At 42.2% G+C, this 12,794-nt stretch overlaps 1 protein-coding gene across 2 annotated transcripts; it reads right to left on the bottom strand.

Annotated features, from left to right (window-relative positions):
• Positions 1 to 205: 205 nt before the first annotated feature.
• On the bottom strand, positions 206 to 12,339 carry TVP23A (trans-golgi network vesicle protein 23 homolog A). 2 transcript variants are annotated; one of them, XM_074919314.1, is made up of 7 exons: positions 11,925 to 12,339; positions 11,762 to 11,841; positions 7,223 to 7,259; positions 6,071 to 6,160; positions 3,021 to 3,146; positions 1,240 to 1,369; positions 206 to 856 (listed from the first exon to the last, which is right to left on the bottom strand). In XM_074919314.1, the coding sequence occupies exons 1-7, from the start codon at positions 11,931 to 11,933 to the stop codon at positions 792 to 794; spliced, it is 537 nt and encodes a 178-aa protein (XP_074775415.1). In that variant the 5' UTR covers positions 11,934 to 12,339; the 3' UTR covers positions 206 to 791. The 2 variants fall into 2 exon arrangements, with proteins under 2 accessions (XP_074775415.1, XP_074775414.1); XM_074919313.1 differs by having other exon boundaries at positions 7,115 to 7,259; positions 11,925 to 12,338.
• Between the last annotated feature and the right edge of the window lie 455 nt (positions 12,340 to 12,794).

The following is a 12,794-nucleotide window of genomic DNA, read 5'->3' as shown; positions in this document are numbered from 1 at the left end:
CCATGCGCGTGCAGTAGGCTTTGTCCTGCCTTCTGTGCTGGGCTGAACTGTAATGCCTGCTCTGCTCTCTCTTTCTCAGTAACACCATTTCAGTTTCTCTCAGTGGAAAAGATTTATATTTAGAGTGAAATTCAGTGTAGTATTGTCTCCTTTTTTTTATAACTGGCATCACTTTAAAAAAAAAAAACCACTAGAGTTTAGACAATTATAGTACAAGCACAGTATTTTATTTATTACATGTATCAGAATAAGATTAACCTATTTTAACTATTTATACGTGACTGATTGCTTCACACAAGGACTGTGTGAACGTGCTACATGACTTTTGTTCATTCTTCCAGTCAGCCCTAAACCTGAACGCTAAAAAATAAACCTTCGGTATCTTTAGTAACTTAAGCAGCCCCTTGTGACTGCAGTCCTTTTTAGTGAGGAGTCAAAGCTTTGAGAAATCACTGTTGTGTACAAGAGGGAGGCAGTTCTGCTTTTTGTTTATTGTAGTTCCAAAATGAAGCTAATGAGCATTGTCTTTCGATTACGTTCTAATTCACGGTTAAGTTTCAGGTTAGTTGACAGATTTTTTCTTAGTGTGCCCTGTATAAACTAGGAGCATTGTTTTAACTACCTTTTGATGAAACTTAGAAGTAAAGGCTCTAAACCTTTCTGAATCTAAAGACTCAAACACAAATGACATAAAATCCTTATTCATGCAGGCATAACTCTAGAAGAGCTTTGCTCAGGTATCTTCGTATGGAGAACAGCTTTCATAAATAAGTATTTTCGTTCTTATTTGATTATCTAGTGCCTGTCTTCCCATGTTCTTCAGTGTGGGTGTTGGCGACTCTCCTTGGAATCGTCCCTGTGGAACGAACACAGGAAGCGTGGCTGTTAGCACAACTGGGATGTTGGAATCTTTCCTGAAAAGCAGGGAAGAGCCTGCTGGAAGCCGCGGGTTGGGGGTGGCTCTCCCAGCTGTGCCCACGCAGAGGCCTGGCGATGCCTCGGAAGGTTTCCCTCCCGGGGCTGCTGGTGGCGGGGCTCGGGAGCAGCCCAGTTGTGAAGCTTCAGCAGCCTCCGAACACGAGCCGAAGGAGGGGCACGGCCCAGGAGAGGCTTTGGGGGGCAGGGTGGCCCCTCCAGGACTGAGCTGGGGAGCAGTAACCTGAGCAGAGCCAAGCCCTGCGGCGTGGGCAGGTCAGCGTGTGCTGCTCCGGGGGCTGCACAGAACAACTCCATACTTACTCTTGGGAACGTCTGCTGTGACAAAAAACCTTGAAGTTGCTCTGCTGGTGCTTTTTTGTCCCCCTAATTTGCAGTGGATGTAGCCGTATAAATTAGCAGTCTGAAGGGAGATCCCAGCTATCACAAGAGCCTGTGGACAAACAGAAATTCAGCGGGGACAAAGACACTGTTCTCTGTAGACTATGGGCAGAATATCTCTACACGTGTGCATGTACATATGTATACAAACTATTTAGATAGACATATGTGCTATGAGAGGGGGATATTCCTTCCAATAATAAATGACCTTCAAAGAAATCCAATTATGTCTAACACACGCAATAATTACTTTCTACGAAATGCCTCTCTTCTTATCAAAATACTAATACATATTTATTTTTGGTCACTCTGTATCTTGAAAAGATTTCATTACTTTCCTAAAAGCACTTACTCTAAAAAGGACCAATTCAACTGACTCCATGATCATTTCACTTTTTTTAAGCCTGATTTGTACCTAAAAGCTTCTCATCTAGATACATAGCAAACTTGTTTAGCTGACAAATGCCTTATTACATACAAATAAGATCCTGTAACTTAGAGGATTTACAAAGAGCATCAATAGATATGAATTGATACCTAGCATTAGCAGGCAGTGAAAATAATTGGATCCTTTTGTGGTACTACATGCTTAGCAGCAAGCTGAACCTGTTTGACTAATAAAACAACTTAGGAAAAATGTTTTTCATACCCTTGGAAACAGTCTCCTGGCAGTTACTGTGTTTTCATTTGTGTAACTTGCCTTTTACAAGCACCCGAGCAACCTGCCTCCAGTGCTAGTTAGGGTTCCTTTTCCAAGCAGCTCTCTGGTTAGCAAACAATCTCTGGTTTTCAAAAATAAAGGTGGAGCCATGGAGAATGACTGCTGGTTTAATGTTAACTACTGCTTGTTTAGCAATGCCATTGCTAACTAGAAAGCAGTTAATGATTTGCAATTGATTCATACCCATAGCTAAATTTCCTGTTTCATTTAATAATAAAATGTAATCTTGGCTGTTACTGGTTATGTATCTGCACATATCCAAGATGCTTTTATCTTTTCAAACTGAATTAAGAAATTCTACTTAGCATGGCTAGGAACTTGACAAAATTAATTCTTTGGTGCTTAATGCTTATAGGAGAAAAAAAAGATTTCATAAGCAAAAATATCTTCACATAATGTAATCTATGGGGTAAATTCCCTCTTGTATTTAGAAAAATGTGGGGGGTTTTTGTAAGTAGGTGACTTATAAATACAGTAACTATAAAACACATATTTAGAGCTCATTTTATTAAGATTTTAAGCACTATGATACTGATTCTTTCAAAAGGGAATGATACCAGAGATCTAAAATCCTTACTTTTAAGAGTAAGTAACATTCAAGTCCCAAGGAGATGTGAAAACCTGAGAACCAGCATCACTGATCCATTTTTTGACCTCTCCTATTAGTTTGACTGAAATAGGCTGGGGAAAAGTAAGTTGCTACAGTTAAAAAGAAGTCTGTAATTTTGCCAACCCCTTAAGGTTCTCAAGTTAGATGAAGGAGTTGACATCTGATATCAGCAGAAGTGGGGCTGAAAATTACTGATCTGTTCCAGAGGGCAGGGCTTGACTGTAGAAAAGTCCTTGTGATTTCTTGCAGCTGTTAGTGGAATTTTTGTACTGGTGGAAGATTTGGCTCCAAAGACACTTGCAAAACTAACAGATGTGGGTTTTCCCTCTAACAACCTGTCAGCTGTAGGTCCTTCAGTACCCCCAGACTCACCAGCCATTTCAGCTTCAGGGAGAACAAGGTGCTAAAGAAAAACACTGTCCAAATAACTGGGCAGATAATGAGGCCAAGCCAAAAGATTCGAGCTTCAGCTTCAGTTGAGGCAGCTATTGTAGGCACCTAGAAGGAAAATTATGGAAACTACTAGTCACAAAGACAAAATCCACAATAGATAAAAAATTAGCAGAATGGACAAAATTCTTTTTATCTAGATTTCACTTATTATATGCCTAGAAGGACAATTGAATGAGAAGTAGCTGATGTGAAGTTTTATGCCTGCTGCCCTACTGTACATGACAGCATTTTAATTTCAAAATGTTCCTGTGTCCGTTCACATTTAAATGAGAAATATTCCTTTCATCAATTATAGCTCTCATGAACACTACATATTAGTAGTATTTTAAAGTCAAAGTCCTGTTACACTGACAACTGCTTCTAAAATTCAGAAATACTAAGTTAACTTTGACATTAGATTCAAAATTTACCAAGGCCTTAGAGAAGTGTGAAACAGAAGACACTGTTACAAGCAGAACTTGCGTGTGAGTACTTCACTGTCTGCAGTGTAGGTTTGTGACATGTGCCCTGTTCACAAACCAAGAGTATGGAGGAAAATTCAGTCCAGTATTGGAAAAGCTATTGTATCTAATGTGGAAATTGCAATGAGCTGTTGCAAGTGCTAACAAGCAAACTTTAAAGATCCCCCACAGGATTTATCAGTTCCTGTTCAGGCAATGGAATCCTCATTACAATGCCTATTTCCATACATTTTCCTAAAAACATGCAGTATCTTAGCTTAATTTAAATCTCGAGTAAAGCTCAGTTTTCTGTTATATGAACTAATACTTCAGTTTTGCTTATGAAGTCCACTGATATTCTAGAAATTAAGAACTGTGGCTTTGAAAATGCCTCTTCCGTAGTACTGGTGTTGGACACCACAGTAACTGCTGGCATCTCTGAAGGAGGCATCGTTTCTCACAGTGCTCTATTTGTGTTCTTTGGGGAGAACAAAAAACCTCAAAGCAAAAGCCCTGCAAAAAGCCCTGGTTGTACATCTCATCAGGTCAGCACAACTCATGTGTCGCTATCTACACTGAAAGGCTCACTGTTAACTCCGAACACTTAAACTAAAGAAAGAGAATTGTTCAGGAAGATCTGATCTTTCCTAGGAGACCAGAATTCAAAGTCTCACTCCAAACTGCAGACCACTCAACCACCACTAGTGCTAGTTTCTGAAATACAGGCTTCACAGCTGGAAAGGAAAGCCCTGTGGACATGCCCACTCCAAAAACTGAAAAGCCTTCCAGTTCATTTTCAGTTTCTTGAATTCTCCATGTAAAAACAAGACACATCCATCCAGAGACAGACAATGACATCCAACTCGTAAATACAGTTAAGTTACCCCATCTTGCCTAACAAAACCCTAAAAGATGCAATAATCACAAGGTATCTAATTTTTTCATGTACCCTCTAAACTAGTGATGCTGCAGACATCCAGAGAATAATGTTCTGTGCTTTCACACTTACAGAAAAAGACAGATGTTCTGAGTTTAATCATCTGTACCACCTGAAAGGGTTTAATCACCTGTATCACAAATTACTGACAAATTACCCAACAGTGACATTGCATTAGCACTATTCAGGAGAAAGAAAAAAAAAAAAAAAAAAGTCAATATACCTGAAAACTCTGCACCCAAAAAAAACTAGTTAACTTGATGAGCAAGATTACAAAAGGCTGCAGTCATCCCAAAGAAAGGAGAGAGGAGTTGTGGTGTTAGGACTGTAAGTGTAAAAACTATTTTTCTTCCAGCAGTCCTCAGCAAAGGAGAGGATTTCAAGGGCAAACCTCTGTTGCAGCAGCACACCAAGAATTTGCTCTTTATTGTTGGTGAGTGACTTGAATATTTCTAAGCAAATTTATCTGTAAAGCAAGAGATCTTAAAAAGGTGCTAGAGGACTGGTAAAGGTGGGGAATGCCTGACTCTGGAAAGTAAAAGAATCACATTCCAGAACCTTGAAAGTGTTTCTCATGGGGAAACCATGACAAAAATACAATCCACTTTAATTATATGTTTCTTCTTGTGGTACTATGGTTTTCACGTTAATCAAGCTACCATTTGCCAGATTTTCTGGGAGGCTTTAGCTCTTGCTTACTGTCTCAACTTGACAGAACTCAAAAACTCTGAAGGTCTTCTAGGTTCTTCGCTTTCCTGCGGCCTTGCCTGTATTCTCTCTTTGGGTTCCACTTGGATCACAGGGAGTCATTAACACCTGTTACCTTGGCACCCAGCGCAGCCCCGCTCTGACAGTTGTGTTTGTGTGGCCAGGACCTGCCGTGGGGCTGAGAGGGCACCCACCCACCCCAGACCTGTCCCCTCGGGGCGTCTCGCGCTGGGCTCCGCACCCAGGGGCGTGTGCTTGAAGTGTTGCTCTGCCAGGCTCTGGCCTGAACGAGGCTGTGCAGGGTGTCAGCAAGGGAAAGCAAAAGCCTGCAGTCTCGCCTCTGGCAGCGATGCCAAGTGCGGTTTTGGAGCTCTTTTGCTCAGGGTGTTTGGGGGAGCACTAGCACTGTCAGAATGCTCTGTGATACGGGTTTCATTCCCCACTGTATTCCAGGAGCATGAATAAAATACTCATTTAAAAATACTGAATTTGAACTATTCAGAATTGCTTTCAACAGAGGTCTTCCCTGAATAGGATTCTGCGTTAGGATTAGCTATGGGAAGATGTGTTTATTACAAGGGGTTCTCACTAGAAAATAAAATGGAACTACCAGAACTGTTTCACACTGATAGTACTGTGCTGGGATTTCTTATTCTGCTGACACACGTGATGACAATGTTGCAGGACCAGTTTTGTCCTGAATGCTTCCAGGATGTAACAATCCAGTGTGTTTGCAACTGAATACTTACATTATCTTCTATAGAAGCTGGATTAACAGTAACTGTTACAAAGGCACTCTGTTGCTTTATTTGATTTAGTATCAGCTTTATAAGCTTTCCTATGGATTCTGTTTGTCCTGTGCCTACTTTTATTAAGATACTTACCCTTTTTGCTTCAAACACCCAGTGGCTTTTTCCATCTTCATCAATCTGGTTCCACCAACGCAAACCAACCAAGAGTCTTCCTGTCACATTCTAGTGACAGAAACAGTTATTTTCATTAATCAGTAGCATAATTCACTTGTCAGACTAACATTAAAAAAAAAAAAAAGACAAGCATGTCTGAAAAATCATATATTTTATCAAATACTAAAATTAGTTCTAAAAGCCGTGCTAGACTGAGCACAACAGTCATTAAAGGTGGATGAGTTACCACAAATTTAGAGGCCTGTTGTCCTCTTCTGATATGATAGTTAGCACAATAACATTGATTTAGGTAAGAAAGTATAGGATGTATCTTTTCCAAATCAGTTAGTAGGAGAAGCCCCCAATAAACAAATTTCCTCAGTAAGAGAGGAGAATTGAACAAAAACACACTGAAAAAAAAAAAAAAAGGAAAATTGATTATAAGCAAATAAGCTGCATGTACTTTCTTAATTTATTTGCTTGATTCCTTCTGCACCTGGGTGAAGTTTTCAGCATACTGGAGATACATCAGTGCTTCACCTCTAGAAAACAAAAGCCTTGTTCCACATGTGGAGCCCTGAGGATTTAGGCTGGCCTGACGCCCCTGCCTGCACATGACTGGGGCACCGGTGCCATAGCTGGGCTCCCAGGAGCCTTCTGCAGCCCCTGGGTCTGGGCACAGTTTTGCAGCTTGAGTCATCCTTTGGCATCCATCACTGAAAGCCAATATTATTTTATTTATTTTTTTCAAGGAGGAGATCATACAAACAATCTACTTATGGCAGGGCAATTTTCTCACCACATTAGTAGCTCACATCAGCCATAAAGAACATGGTGATAAGCAATAACAGTAACTAAGATATAAAAATGTCTTAATTAAAATGGGCTAGACATTTAATAAATTCAACAGATCACAATGTCTTTGTCACTTTTGCCAGTATACATGGTTTTTGTTTGGTTTTTTATTTATTTAATAGCACACAAAATAGTTTTGAATGTAATTACTATTCAGGGTCATCTTACCTTAACTGACCAAAAGTCAAAGGATAGAAGGAGGAGAATAGTGACAAAACAGGCAACAAAGCTGTTGCTGAACCAGTCACAGAACAAGTAGGTAATAATAGCACTCACTCGGAAAAACAGGTGGAAAAAGGTGGCCAGTGGGTGCCTAGAAAAAAAAACAAACACAGAGGGCTTAGGAATTCGTAGGACAAGAAGGAATGTTACAGTATTTGTTAACAATGCAGTATAACAGCTATTTCTAGTCTATAAGTGTGTTTTGGTTTGTAGCTGCTATTATCTCATATGTTGATGTGTATCTTCATTGTCAAAGCAATAGTATTTCCAATAGCCAACCTTCAATCTAAAGCTAAAAGATGGAACATGTTTATGTCAAAACCTTCTCAAAGATAGAACAAAATCTAGAGACTTTCACCAGTTTCTTTGGTACTGCATGAAGGAATTTAGTGGTGCTGTTCAGCACTGTACCCTAAAATCCTAATCGTTTCATGAAATAAATCAGCATTGCAAGGCACAAAAGAATTGAAACAGATCTTATGTCTTTCAGAACTGTTTTGAAAATAAGAACAGGAACTCTGAAAATAAAAAAATAAAAAAATATAGGTGATGGGTATAAGACAAAATGAACCTTCATATGTAATATCTGAAACCAAACACCCCCCCTTTACAAAGGGAGTATTACTTAGGAATATAACAGTTCTTATGGATGAAGTCCATTTTCACTAGATATTTGTGCTTTGCTTATCAAACTAAATTTTGTCTGTAATAAAATAAAGGGGAATTTCAGTGGAGGAAGTAACTGTATGGCACGGAATATTGGGCTGTACAGTAAGACAGGGGCTTTGCAGAATGCTATAATGAGCACAGTGCAATTTTCAGAGTAATATGCCAAGTACAAAAACTTATTTGGTACAGTTGTGCTTGTGTTAATTAGTTTAAAGTTACAATTAACTAAACGCTATTGCATTAAAGTAACTTCTTCCCTTGAAGCTGAGTGAATAAAACTTGTTTTCTGAATAAGATTTTAAGTCAGCAATTGTCTCATTAAGCTCTTCTATCTCTGTACACAATTAACAGTAGTATAGCCTAGATCATAATTAACTATTCAACTATTAAATGTGTTATTCTATTGTGTATAATAAAATGATACATATGATACACCATTGTGTTTATAATAAAATTATAGTTGGATTTTAAATATAATTGTTATTGTATTCGTCTTTATTGTAATATTATTATTCTATAGCTGTTTAATTGTTCTAGTAATTATCTATTCTATAATGGCAATATTGTGCTTGTAGTACTACATACACATGACTGGAGAAGCAAGAATGACACACAGCTGTAGTTTATATTTACTCGTGATCATGCCCATGCTAACCTCAAAGTTTCCAAAAGCTTCTTCTGACTTAAAACTAAACATGTGACATTTTACGCGAGAGGAGCTTTTTCTGCAGTATGCAGACAGGTGGGTGGATGGGGAGAATATTGTGAACTGTCAAAAATAGTGACTTGCTACTTCAAGTCTTGATCTCATTCAGGAAGATGTAAAAGTTCATTACAGAAGTGGATACAAGTTAATCATAGATCACAACCCTGAAGCCCAGCAGGGTGGACTGAACTTTTATAACTGTATCACGCTTCAAATGTGAAAGTAAGCTTGTAGTAGTGGTGTTTCATTTTGGAAGTCAGATGATGAATTACTGTTTGGATGCTGAATCTGTTCCAATTTCAAACTCTGAAGGGTATTTATAAAAAAAAAAGTACTTGAGCAAGAGGTGCACATTTATTACAGCACTAAACGCTTTACTGAGACTCCAGAATACCAGTCCTCTCACAAGAGTATGGCTAGCCAAGCCAAAGACAGAGATTTGCAGGTTCTTGGCCTAGGGGAGGAATATGGAGACATATCAAAACTTGTACCTCATTATTTGGACAACTCCCTCAATCTCAGAAAATGTCCACCTATTTAGGTTTTAAGAAAAATAATAATCCTGAAACTAATGGAATCCAGTAAATAAACTGTTCAGATCCTCACTTAACAGAACAAATGTGTTTTCTTAATTCACAACCATGAGATGAAATTTATAGCTCCTGTCATATACAAACAGAATTTTTAACATGGAGATAATCCCAGATAGTTTCGCTTCAGGTTTTAAAGACAATTTCATCTATCAGCATCATTTTTGAAAAAAACCAAACAAACAAACTTTACAGCTTTTCTTAAGTGAATGCATTTATACTGAATTCAGTTGTATTTTAGAAACTTTCTTAAAAGCTAATTTCCAGAAATATGACATTAGGAAATAATTGTATAAACTAACATGATTTCTTGTACTAATGAAAGACAGTATAGGTTTTAAAACATGCTAAATTTTCTTCTTTTTTTCTTTTTTGCATTCGAATCCAATAAAGGATGGAGGTAACTAAAACTCTGCACTGGCTCTGCTTGGCATGCATTTGCTCCTGAAAGCATAGCAACCCACTTGCTTGGACTTTTAGTTACCCTGTTGCAGTTAAACATTCATATAGTGTAGAACTGGAGCCTTGAGGCCAAATGATAGCATTTATCTTGTTACAATAACTTCTGTTCAGTTTGTAAGCACAATGCCTGTTAGGATAGGAATGAGCTGTTAGGAATGTAGTTGCATTCTGTGTTACGGAATCAGGTTGGGCCAACCCTAAGGTATACCACTGAACCACAGGAGAATCACTCCCAGTGCCTGCTCTGAAGTGCCATGACAGCCCTTTACATGCTGCTTTTTATACTTCTGTCTGGAACTTCAAATATATTTAGGCAAATTTTTAACAAACAGGCTCACTGGCTTGATCATCAGGTGTCACTGGCCGATTTGAAAAAGAAGTGATCATATGCTCCTAACTGCTCCAGAACAAGTGTTCCGGAACTGCAATGAACTGCAAAGATGGTGTATGTGATCTTCTTCCTAATTTGCTTATGAAAGCCACTAACTAAACCACCACTCAGATACTTTTTGCTTTTAAGGAGCACTTGCATATACCTTGGAGAATCACAAAAGCACAACTTATCATAGCTTATGCAAATTCTAACCAAGTTCAACATATATGAAATGGGAATAAAGTTAAAACCTAATCATTGGAACATGTTATGCCCTCTAATAAGACAAAATTTTGCAGAACATGGGTGTGTTCCAGGCTTGTTTGCACAAGATTCCTCAGAAGTATAAAAACAAACTTCTGTGTGAACAATGTAAGGAGTTTCATTTCTGTATTCTATAGCAGAAGATTTTTTTTGGTATGAGATTATCTTTTAGTATTGTCACAATGAGGGTAAGGAAGATCACTGTCAAATGAAGTAAGTATCTACACAAAGTGGATCAATTAATAGTATGGTTTACTGATGCTTTGCATATCTATATTGTCAGGTAGTATGAACCAGGAGGAGTAGGTCTCTAGAGTAACTGGTGCTGTAGACAGACCTACAAACATTTCAGGGTGGTTTCACTTCACACTAAGTCTGGTCCCACAGACAAATCTATGGCTCACATGCTCAAGACACACTCCTAAACTGTATTTCCCAGACTGCACCAAAATATAAACCTTCATTTAAAACGTGTGCTGCTAAAGCACAGAAACAAAGCAACTCTGGGAAGGTTAATCTTGTGTCATGGCTGACTCATGTCGTTACAAAGTCTAACACACTGGAAGGGCAGAAATGCTTCACCAGACACTTGTAAAACAGTTGTATTGTAAAGCTATGTGATTGCTTGTTTGTGCATCTTGGATAAGAGGTGTTAAGTCTGACACAAATGTTGTTTTTCTTTTTTTATGCCTACAATATTACCATTGCAATGGACCAGAGTAAAGTGGGGTAAGGTAGAAGGAAAGAAAGCAATATGAATCAAAGGTGATTATATGTATTATTGATGAGTGCATACACATGTATAATTCCTTCTGACCTAAAACTCTTCCCTTGACAGTTTTTGATGAGGTTCTTCAAAAGCCACTGATGGAACCACAGCTCTGTCACCTGGGACCTCGGTGTGGACAGAGCTGCAGTGACACTGCTGGTTAAGAGCAGATTGCTTAACCTGACAGGTAAAATGGACCGATGGGTTGGGTTTCCCTAGGTAAGGGCTACAAGAGTAAGATATACTGTATTCCACATAACACCACATCCCACGGCAGGAAAACACGACAGTTTTATTGCAAATAACTTGCTGTTTCCCTTCAGCCGGGTGCGCAGTGCAACTCGTTGTGCTAAAGGTGGGAGCTCTCTTCGCTTCCCCAGCCCTGACGAAAATACTGTTTGGTTGGGGTTTTTTTTTTTTTGGGGGGGGGGAGGGTGGTGTGCGATATGCGGGCTTTGGGTATGTAAAATTTCAGTTTCCAGCGGCAGGACGACGCTGAGCCCGCCGAGCAGGTGGGCTGGCAGGGCCGCGGGCCTCGCTGCTCCAGCCCGGGCTGGCCGGCACCTCCCCGGCGGGGGCTCCGCAGCCTCCCCGGGCAGCCTGTTCCAGCGCCTGACACCCCCCCTGCAAAAAACGGGAATTCGGCGTTTGAATGGAGTTTCTTGCATGTCAGCGCGTCGGCCCAGCTGGAGCAGCAGGGGCCGCCCGGGCCCGGTTACCTCAGGCGGGCGCCGCGCCGGGGCCGGGGCCGGGCCGTTACCTGATCTTTGCTTTCCGCAGCGCCAGCTCCTCCTCGCTCCCGAAGTCGAGGGACACATCCTCGGTGTCGTCCACCAGCGCCTGCGGCGAGGAGCCCGTCAGCGGGGAGGGACCGGGGAGCCGCCCGCCGCCCCCCGCCCCGCACCGCCCGCCGGCGCCTCTACCTGCTTCATCCTCGCCTCGGCCGCCCGGCCCGGACCCCAGACCGGTTGCCAAGGCGCGGCGGTCGCCAGGGCCCGGGAGGTGTTTCAGGGAAAAGGGTCCGGGCTGCCGCGAGCCCGGGGCGAGCCCGCGGCGGGGCCGGCCCTGCCCTGCCCCTCGCCGGCGGCCGAGGCGCGGGGCTCCCGCTCGCCCGGAGGCCGCGGCCGGCTGCGCCCACCCGCCCCGGGCCGTGCTCGGGGCTCGGCGGGGCCGCACGTCCCCGGTCGAACTGGTGGCAGGGCCGGGCCCGGCGGGGGCACCTGCCCCCTCCCGCGCCCGAGCCCCTGAGGTTGCCCGTAGCTGCCACCCGCTCCCCGTCCCCTTCAGGCTCCGTCCGCGGGCCCGAGGGGCCCGAGCCCCGCTCCCGCTGGGCGCTGCCCGCCCCGCCGCTCCCAGCCACACCGGCCTGGCCAGGGCGGCGGGGTCTTGTGGGAAGATAACCCCCCAAATCGCCCTCTACAGCTCCTGACAGGGGGGTGCAGAGAGGGCGGGTGAGCCTCTTTAACCACGGAACAGGCGATAGGACAAGAGGGAATGGCCTCAGGCTGCGCCAGGGAAGGTTTAGACTGGATATTAGGAAGCATTTCTTTCCAGGACGGGTTGTCAGGCGTTGGGATGGGCTGCCCAGGGCAGGGGGGGAGTCCCCATCCCTGGGGGGGTTGAACAGTCGGGTTGACCCAGCGCTGAGGGATCTGGCGGAGTTGGGAACTGTCAGTGTTGGGTTAATGGTTGGACTGGATGATCTTCAAGGTCTCTTCCAACCTAGACGATTCTGATTCTGAGAAAGGTACCGCTACGAAGGTGATACACGCCTGCACGTCTCCTCTGAGGAG

The sequence above is a fragment of the Athene noctua genome, chromosome 15 (assembly GCF_965140245.1).
Source record: "Athene noctua chromosome 15, bAthNoc1.hap1.1, whole genome shotgun sequence".
NCBI lineage: Eukaryota > Metazoa > Chordata > Aves > Strigiformes > Strigidae > Athene > Athene noctua.
This window is presented reverse-complemented; position numbering and strand designations above follow the sequence as displayed.